Source organism: Varroa jacobsoni, unplaced genomic scaffold (genome assembly GCF_002532875.2).
Source record: "Varroa jacobsoni isolate VJ856 unplaced genomic scaffold, vjacob_1.0 scaffold_73, whole genome shotgun sequence".
Lineage (NCBI taxonomy): Eukaryota > Metazoa > Arthropoda > Arachnida > Mesostigmata > Varroidae > Varroa > Varroa jacobsoni.
In genome coordinates this window covers 2,879-22,366 of record NW_019212975.1, presented here as the reverse complement: position 1 = coordinate 22,366, position 19,488 = coordinate 2,879, and the positions used below count along the sequence as shown (strand labels likewise).

The following is a 19,488-nucleotide window of genomic DNA, read 5'->3' as shown; positions in this document are numbered from 1 at the left end:
TGTCCTTTTGGGTCTAGTTGTGCGTTCGTACGGTATCTGCTCCGACGGACACGGACAGATCGGCGGACAGGTAGTAAAAGTGAGCATCTTTTTTTCGTCTTCTATATCTGCTACACTACCGGTGCCACGGTACCGATTAGTCGTTGTGCCTATCTACGAATCGCGGTCGAAAGCATCCGAGACACAACGCAAACGTTCTCTGCGCTAATCGCAGACGGAACTATACTCGAACTGGCGTAGTATTGAAACTGTGTCCAACTTAAATCGTAATTGCCTCAACCGCCGATGTCTTTCTCCGCCGCCATTGTCCAGTCTCTTTCTCTCGATGTCATTTATTTGCCCTTCTCTACTGAATATCTATTCATAGAGTCACCACAGTGTGGTGAGTCTCGTAGTCTATAGCGCTTGGCCTACCATCGCCTTCGTCCCTGCTGCTACAACGCGTTGCCATCGCATTAGTCAGTCAGTCAGTCAGTCAGTCTCTACTGGTAATGCTGCTTGATCGCCGACGGCAGCCTGTCACAGTCTTCTGAAGCCGTGCTCCATAGACGCTTACGGCAACGCTCCGTTTCGCCCCACATCGTCGCTGTCACCAGGGGCGCTGCCGGGGCTAGTTTTCACGCATTAGCAACAACGTTGTTCGTTTTGCGTGCAGTGACGGAAGCGACGACGCGGCTGGCGACAGTGACAGCAGTTGGAGAACGGTGCTCCTCTAGTTACCGTGCAGACGGGGAGTGGCCTCCACAAAGGCGGGCAGACTGCCAGGCCACAATATACGGACGTCCGTCGATCGATTTCTTGGGAGCTTGTGCTTGTTTATACAAATTGTTTGTCGTCAGCTGCTGAGTCGTCTATTGAAATTGGCGCTGGCTATCTTTGACCGGAAGTGCTGCTTTGGACACTACTGTAGTTATTGTGGTATAAATATTGTTGTTGTTACCGTGATGTTGCTTGAAGTTAGACCTTAGGGGTGGACACTTTTATATTTACAGTTGACGATGGTATGCTTTTGCGCCTGTTGAACGTGCTGCTGGAGAAATACTGTCTCAATGCGGAAATAGATGGAATAAGCCAGTAGCGGATAGCTAATAGGACGGATTAGCAATTTATAATAGGAGCTTTCTTTTGTTGTCTGAAAAAGTATCGGCTTTTTACGACTTATATTTTGTTAGACGAGTGTGATACTGGTAACCATTTCGTGGCAGGTGTTGGCCTGTAGATTTTCGGAACGAATCTATGTAAATAGGCACGCGCCTGGAACTTGTCGGTTTTCGTTCTCTTTCGACAAAAGGTGATATTGCCGCTTGTCATCAGTGAAACATCTCGTCATATAACTACAATATTTATAGAAAATTTATTGATTACGTGGTTGTCATTAAAAATCGCGGTGTATAGGTTTTTTCGAACAGGGACCCACTCAGAAGGTTCATAAGTTGTGTTTTTGTGCCTATGGGATCATTATTGGTCCTGCAAATATATAAACGTCTCAGTGAACACAACAAATTAAGAATGGAGCACGAAAATGATCGACATATTGGTGACGCGGCCGCGTTGATGATTCTTACCATCATTCTCGGAGCGATGATTCTCTACTTCATCAAACACAGGTACAAAGTCGGTGATTCAACGTCACTTCAAGTTACGGCTGGAAAATACTTGTAATATGACTGCATAAACAATCGTTCTTTTCCAACTAATGTATCATTCTTAAGTTGCGTGATCCTCTTACTACGGTTTTCCTATTAACTCTTCATTCTTTTTTTTTTTACTATCACCGATTATCGCAATAGAATCACTGTATAATCATTGTTGTCTTTCTTTTTTTTTTTTTTTTTTTTTTATATCATCATTTTTGCCGCGCAGCATGCGTCGAGGCCACATCTAGTAAGTTTAGCTTGCCTAATTGAGAAGTTAGGCCCTCCACGCTGCCACGATGAACTATGCTAACATAAAAGTTCCTATTTTTTGCTATTGTCTAATATTATTGTTATAGCAATATAGCCATAATAGCAGTTACCTTAAATTTTGTTCTTGATGATCTTTCGGAACTGACATAAAATTACATTTGTTCCCGCCACGGAATGGCCTTGGCCCGCACATGGACAACACAAACCAGAAGAGGGTAGTATACAATCAGTTATTTTCAACTGCTGACTGAAAAGGTTTAGAGAGAGAAATGTGTGTATGTATATATATATATATAAATCTTACGTAAATGGCCCTCAACACAGTTTTACGTTCGCGGAGTAAGTAAATTAACTAAACCTAAAATAGGACATCCTGCAATAAGGCTTAGCGTCTAATTGCGGCCTTTTCAATATGCTCTTACTTAAGATCGTATTATACTTTCAAGTCCCATGTATTACCTTTGAATAGCTTCAGCCGCAACATTATACAAAATCTATACAAAAAATACATTTTTAGTTGCCAATGCCTTCTTTCGGGCAGGTCCTTGGCATCGTGATACGGAAAGGCTGATCTCGAGATGTGCTTACAGACAAAAACAAAGGTTTGCTTGTATACATATTTCAATTAGTAGCGCGAACGCGTTTTGTAATCACGTACATAGTACGATACAGAACTTAGCCCACCAACTAGAACTTAGCCCAGCATCGATGATATGGAGAAATTATTATGGAATATCGTTACATTTACGAGCGTAATGCTCACAGATACAGTCGCAGTCTTTCCTCCATCATCATCATCCGTTCCGTCTGTCTCTCTGATACAAGTACTTGAGCTCGGAACAAACGACAACATATACAATGTAATATTCTGCTAGATGGCCGTCTCGTTTCCTTGACGTTTTGTACGATATCATTACTGCGTCTACGGGCTCGACTTTCATCGAACGGATGACTCTTTTGCAATATACGAGTTTTTGCGAGAAGCCAACCAGCCCCATTATGCCATATTGTTGATTGGTAATGTGTGTTTTCTTCATGAAACTTGCGGTGCTGCTAGAAGCAATGAACTAAGGTAATTCTCTTGCGGTTTAGCGTAGATGATTTAAATTCGGTTCTGACTGTGGCACCACTATGACCTATTAAGGCCTGATCTGCATATAACGATTGAAGCATGTATCGGATGTGATTGCCATTTCCGCAACAGTACGAGCAAAAGAGTAGCATATAAAGGGGATCTTCTTCATTCATCATTGAAAAATTCAGACGAAAAATCGAATTAGAAATTGACGAGGTGCGAAAGCGTCACCATCCTACCGGTGTATTCTATGAAAACTCTACACCTTTACATTGAGAGTTTCTGCACCAAATGCTATGTACATCTCCTCGTTCAACTAACACGTATGCTTCTAGAAAGCCAGGTTGTCAATATCTGTGATCCTGTACGCGAAACAGTGAGCATCGCGTTGTTCGTGACATTGTAAATTCAGTTAAATTGTATCGGTAACCTATTAGGGTCTAGAAATTCATATAAATAATTATATATATATATATAATATATATAAAAAATAATAACGATATGCTTCCGTTCTTCCGTGGTTCTATTGCGCGTTGAGATTCGTTTGTTGGTGGTAAAAGATCGTTAGTTACTATGATATAAGGTACGCGCTAGTGAAGCTGTTTTTATGAAATATTTCGAATCAGCTGGAAAAGCCGTGTAAATGTACTACTTCTAAGCTAGGTCTGTGGTGACGTTTTTATTGATAAGAAATGATGTTATTGCCGTCATCTGGGTCAATTATATCCGTCTAAACACGTACAATTTTGCGACCAATATCCAGCGAGCGATCAGTACAACAGCGAGCGGTATTTTGTAACTTCCAGGGTTACCTCCTCTACTATATACGTGTAGTTGTACCCTATACTATAATAATCGTTTATTTCGCCACCTCGTTCCAATGAGATACTTTCGTCGTTTGACAGATTTAAAATTTTAAGCCAACTGCATACGGGTAACTGCTAAGTTGAGGTTCCTGTAACTCAGAGATAGGCCAAGTGCCACAATCTTCTTCAGACTGAAAACAAGAATATTGTTGCCTAACGTAATTAACGTCTGACGGTTGAATGTAAAACATTCATATACATTATGCGTTTACTAACTATTTACATGTTTAGATTAGCGCGAGCTGTAAAGATGATATTATTTCACACATAGGACGCTATTTTTCTAAGCCCCAATGGCGACTTACCAAACAAATGATCCTGGCGTTTTCAGCCAGAGATCTTGTCGCTCTCAAAAGAAGGTATAACTTACGCGCACAAAAACAAAAATCGATGCAAATCAGTTGTTTATCACTTATGTTATGTACGAGCGTTTAAAATTTTATATTTACCTCTACATAATCGGCTGATTTGTAGCTAACTGTCAGCTGACATGAGTTAGCCAGGCCAAGCCTTGATCAGCAAATTGGCTTTGGCCTTTATCACCGTTATTCAGGTAAGCAACGCCAGCGGCTTAACTAGCGGGTCAGTCAGCCAAAACATCCGTCTGGTCAAGGCCTTTAAGGCATCTACGCGTACACGAAACAGTTTAGCAACATTAAATAAATAAAGCAATATAAATGTGTATTTTTTTATAGTCAATTTATCAAAATGTCTTGTTTGCCCATCTCGACCTCACCATAAAGTCAATGCGGCAGGCAGCGATTCTGCATCAGTTATCGGCTCGGTAGCTCTATCTATTCAATCTACAAGACGACGTTATCAAAGAACAAGAAGAATCCTTCAAAGAAGTAATAGAATGTGATGCCACCCTATACAAGGGCGACATCAACGGTTATTCCACGTCTATCTGTTGTTGACGTGGTCGTTGCTAATTTACTGGCCTTATCCCAGTTGAATGATAAAGCGGCTCCGTTCAATGGTACGCCGAAGTCAACAGTGAGCAAGAAGATGACCATCGCTTGAAAAACATCTGAAGATCTATCTGCGCCCTGTTCACGACCCATCGTTGTGATGCTGGTAAATATCTGACGCTCGCAACCCACTTGCGTAGAGGATGACCCGCACTAGCATAGCCGACCCGAACTAACCGTGCTACAGCAAGTACTGGTGGCGAATACACATCGCTTAAGGAGCATTAGCATTGCGTTGAGCCCAGACAGGACGAAATGGCCGCTTACAACTCGAACCTTGATTTTCGGATTGACGCTCGGTGTACAGCAAAGGCTGATTTCCAGATAATAATCGTGGCTGCTAGGAATACGTGTATACGTTTTGATGCAGTAGCGATAATGCAACCAGATACGAGAGCAGGTGCGGGCGTTCTTGTACACCAGCGCGTGTGTACATACTGTCGATGTTTCTAATATATCCATATAATTGTACAGTGATTTTGACACGATGGTAGGACGGATAGGCGATAGCTTGCTGTATGCGTGTGCATATGGATACTTTGTCACTGTTTTATAATTACTGCGCTTAGATAAATACATAAGACGGCGAAGGGGGGTTTTGAGTTATGGCATAATATGCACACATATTATAGAGGTATTAACATTCAAAGATGCCCCGTACTGCGATTGGCGGCAGTGGAAATCGCCCAAGGTATTACACTATGCATTGAAAGAGCTCCATTATAAGCTAAGCAATTCGGGCACATAGCTGAATCCACACAATCTTCTAAAGGGTTCTCTAAACAGCTTCCTTTAACCCTATGCATAACTTGTACTTTGCATTACGGGACCGACGCTGTTGTCAAGCTATAATAGAAATATAACGATCTATTGCCGGTTAGAATGACTATACACTGTTACAATGGCATTGATTTAACAGAGCATTATACAGTGACGATTGACGCCTTCGATACGGGACGCCTCTAATTGGCTAACGAGTGCAGGTAGAACACGAACAGATATCAAATATGAAGGCACTCCTTGGCATGGTGTCTCGTCACCTACACGTAACGTTGCCATTAGTTAATTGTATTAAGTTAAAAGTATTGAACACTGATCTTTTCTCGGAAGTGGGCTGGATATCGGTGAAGAACATGCGATGAAATCATGAAAGATTTAGGTCCTTGATAAGTTGATTGTTTAAGCGCATTCACTATTAAAAAAAAATCCCTATCTGTCTTATGATATTAGTTGTCATAGATAACTTTCGTAAAGATTTGCTTGTGAAAAAAATTCTTGATAGATTGAAACGTACATGATGCGTCCAGAACTTCCCATAAACCTTTATAAGAAAGCGTAACAAAATTGAAACCAGACGTGTCTACTTAAGAACCGAATGGCTTTCCTTTCAGTATAATGAGTACCATGCAACGATTTGCAAACGAGGAACCTGTTGCCCTCTATTCCTACGTAAATACGAAGGTTTAACGCGAGCTGTACATTGACACTTTCATACTCACTGGTTTTTTGATCATTTGTACATCTGGACGCACACACAAACTGCGAATTTCTTCATGTCGTTCTCGTCCCATATACGTACAGGATTTTCCGTTGTGTGGGCAGGTTTGAAACAAGCCTTATATTTTTCAATAGAGTTACTTGATAGTAGATTCAATCGAGTGGTTAGGCCTTAAATTAACTTAGGCGTTGTTGCACTCAGTACGTGGTGAACGGCAACGAAAGCCTGAATGCACATAAACACACCGTCCAGGTGTCCTGAAGCATCAGCGTACATGTCTTACAAACGGCAAAATAATCTTTGATTCACGTTAAGGACATGAGTGATTTGTACTATAGATCTTTTCTAAGGCGATTCGAACGAAGATCACTAAGGAATGACAAGGTGTGATAATAACATTTTCAAGAAACAAAACAAATTTAGGACTCGCGTACTAAATTGTAATCGAAACTCTAACTCTGACCGCAAAACAGCTCAATCTTTGCCAGATACGTGTCTAAAATGTTTATACACAAGCAATGTGGAAATGTAACAGTAAATATAGCTCGTTATAAATGTAAAGCTGGAGGACGTCAATTCAAGCTTGCTTCCTCTGGGGCATCCTAATGAAAAAAAAAACAGGGGGGCACTAAAACAAATGGTTTCCGCTGCGTCTGTTTAGGCCATCTATCTTAGTTTTTTATGGTTGCTAGTGTTCTGAGAAAACACATACGGATGTATCTGTTCGCCCGTTATTGTGTCAATTTTTCGAGCGCAAGACGAACAAGGCTCTTTATGCTGAGGTCATTCGCTACGGGGAGCGATTGCGGCCTCCCTGGCAGCGTCCAACAAATCAATTACAGAACTATACGGCTTTTCCTGTGCTCTCGCTTGTGTCATGGCTGAACGTTTTTTTTTTGAACGATTAAAAAAACTTTACTAATATGAATAATTAAAAGATTGTAGTAGGGACCTGGAAATACAGCGGAGTTAAACGACTCCTGACAGTTTGAGAAAAGTCATTGGAGTGTTTGAGGATCATCATTTAACTCATGCTATTCTTCCTCTTAATATGTTTTTTTTTTTTTGCTGCCTTAACAAATATAAAATGCGGATTCCGAATTGGGACAATCCGCTACTCCTTGCACCAGATAAAACTTCTTTCTACAACAAGACGATACATTGGTTACGGTGAACAAAGTCACGTCGTTTTTGGAACTTGACCGTCGATCATCTATTACCTAATTTTTCCACGCTGAACGAACCGCCTGCAACGCTAAAAATTTCGTTTTTCCCGCACAAGTCTTTATGTGGGTTTTGAAAAGTCCTAAAAAGACTTCTGTGAGGCGAACCGCAAAATCGTAAACATAGTTTAACTTGAAAATGAATAAAAAATCATTTTTGGTATAGCTTGATTTTTGTTACAGAAGTTAACAGCTGTTGTAAAAAGGAATATCAATTGTTAATTAGGTCGTCTAGATAGGCCACAACGGTACAATCTTTCGCGCCTTTTCACACTTTTCGAACTCCTTGGCCACTTTGAGCCTTCACATCCTGGGGACGTTTAGTAGAATTGAGCGATACTCTAAAAAGTTTATATCACCTATATCATTCGATGCGCAGTTATAAGTGAAAAGTTACTTACAGATTGAAGAGGGAATATTCTTAAAGAAACTGCTCGCCCGGTTTAGGTCCCGAATCGAAGTTGTAGTCGCAGTGTATAGTGGTTATATTGAATGCAGAGAATTTGAGCACATGTAAAAAAATCGTCGAAATACCTAATGTACCTAGTTTAACGTTTTGTAAAAATTCTGTGTGAAACCACTAGATCCATGTTCTTAAACACTGGCTTCCACTATTCGAAATACTTCAACAACGCGGATAGCCATCCAACACGCTGACGATTTTGCCTATACTTGTTATCTTCACATTCTAAGACCACAATCACAGAAAGGTAGTCCCCAGCTGTATTATATATTATCTTCACTTACATAGCCTAGTATGAAATTTTATTACAGGCAGTATTTTCGACAGGGGCAAATTGAATTGCCTCCTCAACGAATGATATGTATCCATAATACTAGTAATAATATATGCATCCGCCTATTGATTTCAATGGTACACAGAAATCCATTACTATGCCATAGAATAGAATGTGAGAGAGAGGATCACTTGCGTTGCTATCGTATACAGTTAAATGTCTTACGTATTCCATTAGTAGTTAATGAACATCGTTGCGTTTTCATCCGTCATTTTTATCGTGCTTAACAAAACGGTCTGTTCTGACTTTCAGTAAACATCTTATTCGTTGTTACTCGTTGCTTTATCCGCCGGCTGTATCCGGCCAAGCTGCATAGATGCCAAGGCCATTCGATTCTAAGTCTAATTCCATATTGGTGGAGCATGTACAGTGACGCTAACACAGGCTCTGCTAGCAGGGATGCCGTAACGTCACTGCGAACGTTGTCAATTTTCATAAATTACAAAGGGTTGTTTGACTCGTTTTTGGGACCTTACAATGGTGCTGCCATAGCTAATGCTAATAAGTGCTTGGGTACAATTATGACCTGATGCTGAATAAACAATAATGTGTGAGGCAGAAAAATACGGAAAGGAAAAAAACATGAAAGGAAAATGGTCCTGTCTGCATTGATAATACGTAGGCGTTTAGCGTCATACGAGCTGTAGCTTCGCTATCGTTTAGGCATGGTTAGAAGATAGATATAACTCAATGGCAAAACAATCAGCTGCAAACATTATTAGGAATTGTCTAAACGGTACGTGTACCGCACCTAGGAACTATTAGGACTCTGTTTTTTTCTTAAATGAATTGCGAGTTTCTCGACACGATTCGATATTTCGAATATAGACAAATACACAGCTGTGTACGTATTGCAAGTACATTATTTATTATTTTTTTAAAATTTTATTTTTTTATTTGAATTGAATGTATCCGGATCATTTCTGTTTGACAGCTACTTGGATTGACAAAAAAATTGCGCTTTTTTATATTAAATTAGACAGCTACAACATTGTAATCACATAATAACTAGGCGCCCAATATTTGGTCATTGTTTCCAGAGCCACTGGTAACGGACGTAAGGAGAAGGCACGAAAATCGGTCCGAGCTTCTTCTGACGCCAACTCCGAGCATGAAATGCGGACGAGTTTAACGCGTCAAGACGAGTCGGTTGGAATGGGTTCGCCAAAACCCATAGACGAATCTCAGTTCGTAGCAATCTCCGCCAGGGAGCCTTCTTCGGACGAACAGCTCACATTCAGCGCTGCCTTAACAACGGCTGCCCAAAACGACCCGCGAAATTCTACCGGGTCGGCATCCAGTTCGGGTAGCAATACATATGTACAGTCCTGTACGCCCAATGCAATGACAGCGCAGTTGGCTTCGACAAGTGAGGGTGCAGCGGGACGCCGTGTCGGGATCCTGGAGGCGCTCGTGCCGGCGAGACGACTGATGGTCGATGAGGGTACTGATCTCGATGATGACCCTGGCAAAGAAGAGACGATAGCAAAGGAAATCCAAGTAGCAGTGCATCAGAGTCAAGGCCAGCGAACTGGTGTTCTATTACCAATCAAAATAGCCTGGGATAAAGTTACCGATCTATTGATGGTAAGTGCTCCGTTCTTGTCATTAGTAACATCTTTACGTTACTATAATGAATGTATAGAATAAATGAATTAAACGAATCGCGAAAACATGTCGATAAGGGCAGTACTTCCACTTTTTGTCAAACTGTCGTTTGCAGCAGGACGCTTCCTGTAATAGCCAAACCTTAACCTGTTTCTCTTGGAAAGAAGACGCTCTTTGTGCAGCTCGCGAATGATTTAGAAGAAGCTAGTCAGGTATTTGTGGGCAGACAATGCAGGCGAACTGTTAAATGTTTCGTAAATGCCCTTTTAAACTTAAACCGCACCGTACTATTCTCTAGGGCATTGGCTCTACGAGCATGCGTAGAGGTCAACAGCTCCTTAAGAACTTGGTCGATGCAAAAAGAACCCAAAAAATAGCCACTTGACGTTGGGCGAAGGAAATTCGAGTTGGCAAACAAAAATCTACAGATTTTCCCGTCACATAGGTACTACACACTTTGTGTAAATAAAGAAAATGCTTTTAAATCAATTGATTTACTGTTAATACGCTGTGTTGTTTACGTATCAGCTAAGTAACAAACGCATCTATTACCCATGACATTTGTGACATACCTAGTGAGACAACTAGTTCCCGATTGGAAAAAAATATCTATCCCGGTGACCTTTCGCTACCACAAATATATATAACGTGTTCGTTTTTACTGCCCAATCACGAGTACATGATGTAAGATAACAAACAACGACACACGATAACGAAACTATAATCATTTAGTTGAATTTTACCGTTATATCCGATGAGTGGCCGTGCATTGTATAGATGAAACTTACCGTAATAATATAGGCGCGTCCTATCTCAGCGCATAGTAAGAAAAGGGCAGACTGCGCTTTGAAAGTGTACCGACCAAACAGAGACATTAAGATAGATAGTACGGGAGTTAACAAGGTATAGAAATAACATTATGGGGCTTTCTACCTAGTAAATATGCGCTGTTCTGTTCGAAAAATTATAGTTTATTTATATGCCGTTCATACCGTTATAGAACATAATTGTCTATCGGGTTCAAGTTTAAATTTTGGTGAAATTCCCATTTAGATAGCCCAATTCACGACGGCATTGTAAAGATGTCTGCCGTCTGACTTTTCTTGAGACAGTTTCTTATTGACGACGCCTAGCATAAAAATTAAGCTAACTGAATTGAACGATACATATATTTGGCTAGTGCCTTTTAGGAGCCCCGCAATGTTGTAAAGGTAAGGCGCTTGCCCATTGATTTGAAAAATAGAGATGGTCTAGGTTTGAAACTGGACATAACCACAGTTTAATCCTCCAATAAAGATCCGAGTAACGATGAACATAGTGTTCCACCTGGTTTTTTCACACTACCTGTATTAAACTCTTTCTATCCCCAAAGGCTCTTGCAGCAATGCTAAATGATGACAGCCAGGCTTGTTCTAGATGGGGTAGTCACGAATCTGCTCTGGAAAAGGTTTTAGTGCGTGCTAGCGGGGTCTATGCAGGCTTGAGGCAATGGTTATGTATACAACTCAACTTGATTCAATCAGCCCTAGAACGGCCCCATGGGCCTGCGCACATTTATCGGTCTATGTATATATATATCGTAGCTGAACCTCTGGCTGACCCAGAACGAGAGTTAGGTCCAGGGATTGCTGGTTTCAGCGATGCGACCAGCCACACTACGAGCGTGATAAAACAAGGAACGTTTTCAGTCTCAGAATTCGCGAGGTATTCACAGATACATCTTTCAAAATGGCTGGCGCAAAAATATTAATCTGTAAAAACACTTTCCCTGTCCTATCCTTGGACATCTAGAGCGTGCCACAACATCTGACATTAGAATCCGTTGGACTTTACCACGGAAACTTTAAGGTGCGCTCACTTGGCTTTGAAGCAATAATACTTTATAAATTAAAACCAATTTAATACATCCAATTCCCGTTAGGATGGATTATTATGACTGGTGATGTAAGTGAACAAAAATGCTGCCTTCAAGATGAATTATGATCAACATTAATATGATTTAGAAGAAATAATTGCAATAGTTTATCTAACTAACGCCCCCCTATTGGGAAGACAATATAAAAAAAAAAAAGCGGATTCGGGTCGTAACGATCGCTAGTGTTATGTGGCCGTTTCGTCTCCATCGTCGCACTCACCACTGAAAATGTGCTGTACCTCCGTTCCTTATCTGATCGACAACGGTGGCGATGTTCAGGATTTAGAGGGGACATTGAGCTCTCCGAGTCGAGGGGCAATTTATTTCATGAGCCTGTACGGCCATTCATGCCACTTCGCTCACCGGTAGTTTCATCAAAAATGTGCTTCCTCTAGTTATTATAGCTACATTTATAATTTATACAAGTTATAAATAATAAATTTTATTAAAAAATTAAAATAATAAAAAATAATTTATAATAAATTATAAATTTATACAAATTTTTGAGAATTTTCCGCATCACAGATCTTATCCTCGGACAAAATTAAACGTAATAGAGTAAGTATAATATATAGATGCACCTAATAATAAAGCGTTATTCTACGCCCATCAAAGCAAATTAGATACTTTTTTCAATGTTAGAGAGGCAACTTTTTAGCAACACTTATGAGTGCTGTTAGCGTACGTTAATTGCTTGTTACCGCAAAGTTCTTTATCCAGTAAAATCGGAAGTTACCAATCAAATTAATGATATTTACTAGCAGAAACAGCTGCCATCATTGCTTGTCACGCAAAATGAACACCGGAAACATTCGGCCTTGCGGTGCCTTCCCTAAAAGCGATTGCCGAACATCGGCGGCATATCTATGTAAGGTTTCCGGTTAGCAATCAATTTTCAAAAGAAAAAAAACTCGAAAGATTCAAACAGTATTTACATTGGCAACGTCAATATGAATAAATGTTAATAAACACATGTGTTACGGCATTCCCTCGTCACAGTATTGTCACCGTGATTGCAGGGCGCTTACAAAGAGAAATCTTTGGCCTTTCTAGCTGCTATGCGGCTCATAATTAATCGCCTGTTATCGTCTCGCTGTTCGGAATCCTATTGGCTCCTAGACATACATCCATTAAACTAACAATTATATACTGACAATTGGTCCATGTCTCATGGTAATCTAGTGGTAAACATCTATGTCTGTCATGATCATCCTATCTGCTCTAGATGATCCCCTACGAGCTGCTAGAAACGCTTACAATCAATGTATCCATCGCGTCTCTATAGATTGAAGCCACAAAGAGAAAGTGACACGCGCCCACCGTCACGAGAGGGCCCTGTGTTCATTTAGGACAATTATGCAAAATCAGAGTTAAACGTAGGTGTTAGCAGCGCTAGGTTAACCTGCAGCGCTCAGGCCTGCAGTGCTCAGACCTGCAGTCGTTTCGTTGCGTCCTCTGGATGGACACACAAACAGCAACCTAGGTCTGTCTACTTCGCTTGTCTATACAGACCCAACGCAGAGATCATCTGCTCGTATGAACTTGTTGTGATTGCTACCTCTTAACTCAATCGTTGACTTACGATACTTTGCCGACTAGATAGGCAAAGTCACCACCTCACCATATGTATCGCAATGGCTTTATTTCTAGTTAATATCCCATATTCGCCCTGTTATGAGTAAATATTATTCCTTGAACTTGCGGGGGCGACAATTCGCTGGTATCTGTTGCTGTTAACAGTTATTGCAGACTCCTGCTCGCCTTCGGGGGTCCGTAAGAGGTAGCAATCCACCTGCAGTACTTCACTCTGGACGACGTCTGAAACCTCGAACGGCAGATCGAGAGAATAGAAGAGAAGGTATCGGCTAGTAGCAATAATGAAGTAATATGTTTTTCGACGTATTTTGACTGCGCTTATGAACAGCGTGGCCTAAATGTGATGCTATTGTTTTTGTAATCGTCATAAGCTGAGTCACAAGTTTGCTCACAGGACAAAACTTCTTTTTACCAAAAAGCAGGTACGGATTAAAACTGATCAAAAAAAAGGTTGTGCTTGCATAAATGTCGTTGTTCCTTAGACATTCTGATCATTACATGGCTTAATTGGCTAATGGTAAACAGAGAAGTTTGTTACTGACGATCTTCGTTACGTTACCTGGCAAGGATCGGCTAGTCAGTTGGGAGTTGTTTAATATGAAACAAAATGTAGTTGCTTTGATAGGATCAAGCGGTTGGTCATATCGCCTGTCTGACGTTGACAACGCCGCGAATTGTCTCTATTTTTGTTAGTACCGCTTGATAAAAATTACTGGTTGCTATGACCATTTCGGCCACTTGTTTTCTTCGATTCAATGGAAGCCAAGCTTATCCGTTCGCCGAGACGCCGGTGACCGCACAATTCGTGGGAATTATTTTCAGTATCGTTGTTACTAATGTTAGTTTGACCACTGTTTTTATTATACACGTTATTATACCTCCACAGTCACGAATCGGTCCGTGAAAGTCGTAGGTGGCTACCAGCAGATAGCGGAGCTCCGCTGAAGGTACATCAACATCATTTGGTGAATCATCGCCTAAAGCAAAACCCAGTCATCACCATCACCATCAACAACAACAACAACAGCAGCAGCAGCAGCTGCTGCTGCTGTGACGTTGGTCTGTGATAATAATGCCCACACTAACGTCGCGACAACCGTAAGCTGATGTACAACTCGCGCTTTCCGTCCTCAAGTATTAGTTGTTTTAATGCGACCTAACGACGTCCGTCAGCAATGCTCCGAACTCTGTCAGCGTCAGAAAGAGCATTACAGAAACTGAACGACATCCGTTTCCAAAACGGGGTTGGGCACTGCCTGCAGCGCACCACTGATCTATTGAACAACCGCTGAGCGCGTGTTCTGGACCGCTGATGCATCGGTCGATTCGCGTTAGATCCACAGTAGGCTTGTCTGGACATTTTTAGGCCTAACTACAAATTGAAGCCCAGATAATGCTCCCGGTCCACGATCTGTGTGCAGTGTTGACGATAAAGTGGCTCCAGTGGTAATGTGATATTGTTTGTTAGATGGGAGATTGAACTACAGGTGATATTTTTGGTTGATTGACTTTGTTGGAAATAGATAAGACATCAGTTTCGTGAATGAAACTGAACTCTATTGATACCATCATTGAAGCGTCGGGCAGATCATCGCTTGCAATGAGCAGAGACGTTTTTGCGCTAATTCTCGAAAACGTTTAAAGACGACTTGCGTAAGCACGTATGCATTGTGTCGTTAATCCGAATGGTGAATGAGTCCACTAGTCGGAACTTGTGGACAGAAAATCGACCCTCAAGTACCTCCGGATCCGATCGTATAAACTACGTTTAGTATAGTTGAATACAGTTTTACTACGATACTTTGGTGCGCGGCACTTACGGACGACGGTTTTTTTGCGCAGGACTATTCACTGCAGAATAGCTTCTACTTGTCAATTTCGGTATTTATCTGCAATTTAATATAGACTGACCTGTCTGCAGGCGGTCTGCTCGCATTTCGGTATGAGGCTCATTCTTCTACATTCACATAACAGCCGTGAACGTCTATCATGCAGCTAGCACCGTTGTTGATCCCACATTCGCCGGGGTCAACTTTCGTCAACGACTCGTTTAATAGTTGACCCTTTTTCGTCTTCCGGAGAAACCTTTATCACTAGCAAATATTGCCTAGGAATCAACAGGCTTCCAGGTCTTTGGATAGTCCCTTTGCCATGCAATCCGACTCGCTTAGTTTTCCAGTCGTCGTCTCTTACTTGAGTACTTACTTTTAGGAAAACGGCCTATATTCGAAAGAGCACCCCTCATGAGCTCGCTAGTTTGGCGCTGTTCAGCAACACGCGGCTTCCTGCGCCCTCTGAAAACTCGTGCCTGCCTCAACCCATGTATCTAGCAAAAGATCAAGACGCACCGTACGTCTCTATGCCAATAACGAACTGTTCCGTTGTAGACGAAAGAAGAAGGGCGCGGAAAGAAAACCGGTCACGTTTAGTTCTTCACGCCGACGCGAAATCAAACTGTGCATATACAGACCGGCTTGGGCTGCTTAATCACCCAGTCTAACAATTACTAGAGATTTAGCCATCTGCAAGCAATTTATAACAAAACGTATGCCAGCAATATGCCGGGCCGAACGACTTTCATCAAATCTGTTCCCTAATTAGCAAATTCTAAGCGTTTGAACGAGTCACGATAAAAAGTCACGGGCACGAAGAAGAGAGCGCGAGCGAAACAAACGGACCCAAAAACGTTTACCTTCACTCGTGGCTATGTTCTGGCCTGATTTTCAGCGTGAACGAGTATGAAGAATAGCTTAAAAATCAATAGCTATAGTGCTAGTCGTCTACGTATATGCTCATTGGTAAATCGGCGAGGTCACCGATGATGACGGCGGTTACGAATGACGTCCGGTCACTTGGCCATTGATCATAAGTGATCTATTCAGTTGCTATGCTAGTTAATGCGATGGTATTACGCTTAGTTCAGTAGCAGCAAGAAGATTACGCAAAATGTACTAGTGCCGATCAAGCGAGACGAAGGATCCTGACAATTGCATGAAGTTCCAAATACGAATTACATAGTGAATCTATGTTTGTGTACTGTGACGGGTCGAAGTGTTTGCAAGCAAATATCATCACTGCGGCCGCATGTGATGATACGTACGATGTGGAAATGGAGCATCTTATGGTAAGGTTGTCGATATCTGACCTGAAAACAAGCTTATATAATATATAGTTTTCCTTATTTATGACTAATATAGCAAGGTTGCTGCTGCTTGTGACAAGCGGTTACAAATCATCGGTGTGCAGATGTTCTTTTAATCGCAATCAGTGCACAACAAGGGCCATGCCTACGAGACAGGCCTAATGGATAGGATAGGAACGATGATCGCAAAGCTCAACCTTACCGCTTTGGTCACGACAGGGTTAGGCACTGCCTATATATGAATGGACACCGTTACATTGTAAGCTTTACATATCTCACGAACATTATTGCCTTCTTTAGACGACAGGAAAAAAATGGTCAGACTTACGGAAATAAGCTGCTTATTTTTGTCATACCGACATTTCAGAGTGCGATGCGTTTTGTCGCTCTGTACTCGAGCCTTGTTTAAACTACCCATGGGTAGATATTCCAATTTACCAATGCTAGACTGCTTCTTCTACATGGGCTTTTTCTGAGCTTGATGCTGCATTCGGATAAATGAATTTCTAGTGTATTATGAAAGTATACAATGGACCTATCGGTCGTACGGTAGCTCTCTTTCGTTGAACTGCAAAAAAATTTAATGATATAACGGATTTTATCGCAAGATTTGTAATTTTATAAAATTTGTAAAAATTTCACGAGTAACTATACGTTAATTTTTAAAAAATGACGACCATCCTTAATTTTCTATCTGTTTGCTATTTTTTAAAATATGGCTTACAGAAAAATCTCCAAATCAAGGAAGTGGATTACGGAAGGCCTTGTCAAGACTGCGGAGTAAATTGTGCCGGATTCAAACCCCACCAATGGAGGTCAGAGTGCAGAAAAATACAGATAAGAGTAAATAGCTTCTAACAGTTGAAAGAAGGCACTTGGCATGTTGGGAATACCCATCTGACTTGTTTTACTCTCGTTTCTTTTATTACGTTATATTCTCTTGCTGCAAGTTATACCTAGACGTATATATTTCTATACACCTTCGGTTTCGTAGGTTATGCTGAGTGACAAAATTATTTCTTTACTTCAACTTCCATACATGCTTTTACAGGTCACCTGATAGTTATCTTTTTCTTATTATTTTTCTTTTAGTTTTTATTAGTAAAAAGTTATGTATCTAATACACTACTAATACAGTAAATAATATTTTTTATGACCTTTTTTTGTATATACATTAACGTCCATCGGGCATTTTTTTAGGTTTTATTAACATCGTGCGGGAACATACAGTTTTAGATCCTTCACAGCTATGCCAAATCACTTAGGCTCTGGACGACGCTACGGCCATACTCGAAGCTGCCTGTACAATGCTTCATGTTACTCGGCAGAATTTTTTCGCCGCGGTCCTTCGCGATTGTTATTAATATATTACTTCTTAGGTGTTTTATTCCTTATCCGCATGTTGGGGCAGGTAATACTTTGCTTTCCGGTAGTTATATCGTCTCTATAATTAGAAGACTGTGGAAAAATTGAATCGTGAATGTCGACTTCGCTAAAAATTCATCAATAAGAAAATAGCCAAAGCGGGTACTCAAGCGCTAACGTCGCAACGTTGAGAGCCTCGATGGAGCTTTAAGCAGAGCTCGGAGGGAACCTCATCACGCGCATTTCTTAGCTACTCAAGGACAATTGATGATATAGTTCGTTTCGTGCTGGAAGGGACCTGTTGTCTGAATCAATATTAAACTAGAGTAGTAGCCCACGTGTGCCATATATCAGACCCTAGGTGTGAGTAAATAAAGGAAACGAAAATATTTGCCAGACCTGTGCTAAATTGCTCTGATTCGATCATCGAAAGCGGAGCTAACTTCGTGAGCTTCGCCTTTCGTGAAAGCTTTGCCTAGGGGACACCGTTCCATACGACGATATTCAAAGCCTACGTCAGAAAAGGTTATGAAGCTACGTTAACCTAAAAGAAACGACTGAAGCTTGTATAGCGTTCTTAGACGACACTAAAAAAGCTTCGACGATTTCGTGAACCGTCTGGCCGCAGTGCCGCTATTCTATTTCATGGCGCTCGCGCTTTTTGTCACCGTACCAAGCTAAATCCGCATGCAGACATTTTGAAAAACTACGTAGTAAGTACTGGAGAACTTCCGTATCGGGCAAGCAACTTGGTACGGCTGTTGTCGCGTTCTTCGAAGTTTAACACTTCGAAAGATAAACAGACCCAGAATGCAGGCGATGCTGTTTAAGGCACGGCCATAGAAATGCTGAGTGTTGCGGCTCGAACACTGTAATCTCGGCAAAACACCTTGCGACGGATATCAATGGTGAATTGGCTCTTAATCTTAGTATGTCTAGTGTATGCGATTTCGAAATCAGCGAGCGGATACAGACGCTCGAGTGGTTTTGTTTAGGCGCCAATGATCTCCATTTTAGCCGCTGACACCCTCTTAACCTAGAAAGTAGATATCCAGTAGATTCACCAAACAAGAACGTGTTAGGACGAAATTAAATATACCTGTATGTTACGGTGGCTAAAAGGTGCTTTTTGGGCGTCGTCATGTGAAGCGTACGCGCTGCCAGTCGTATACGTTTGTTTGACGCTCAAATCTACGCTAGATATTGAAATACAGACGATACACGAGAGACAAGAAAATTCTACAACAAATGGGTCGGCCGCCAAAGAAACTAAATGACAAGTGAACGTCACAGCACTTATAGAGGTTTCCTATATTTGGTAACATCTAGTTATCCATGCTGAACCTAGCTAAAATGATTCGATTCCATAAAGTTTATCGTCGCTTGGTGTACTGGTGTTCGTTAGCATGGTTACATTAGGTGGTCACTAGGTAGGTGAGGCCTCTAATCAGGCCGAAAAAAGAACATCAAACGAAACGACCAAGGTTAAACATTTATCTATCTAAAGATGTCTGTGCGCGTGTTG

General features: G+C 41.3%; 1 protein-coding gene across 1 annotated transcript; it reads left to right on the top strand.

Moving 5' to 3' along the window:
• Nucleotides 1-345: 345 nt before the first annotated feature.
• LOC111262557 (testin) lies at nt 346-17,413 on the top strand (the record flags this gene model as incomplete). Its single annotated transcript, XM_022836887.2, is given in 3 exon segments — nt 346-1,607; nt 9,378-9,924; nt 17,325-17,413. Coding segments are annotated over 3 exon segments (794 nt in total), but the record flags the coding sequence as incomplete, so codon positions are not given.
• Nucleotides 17,414-19,488: the final 2,075 nt, after the last annotated feature.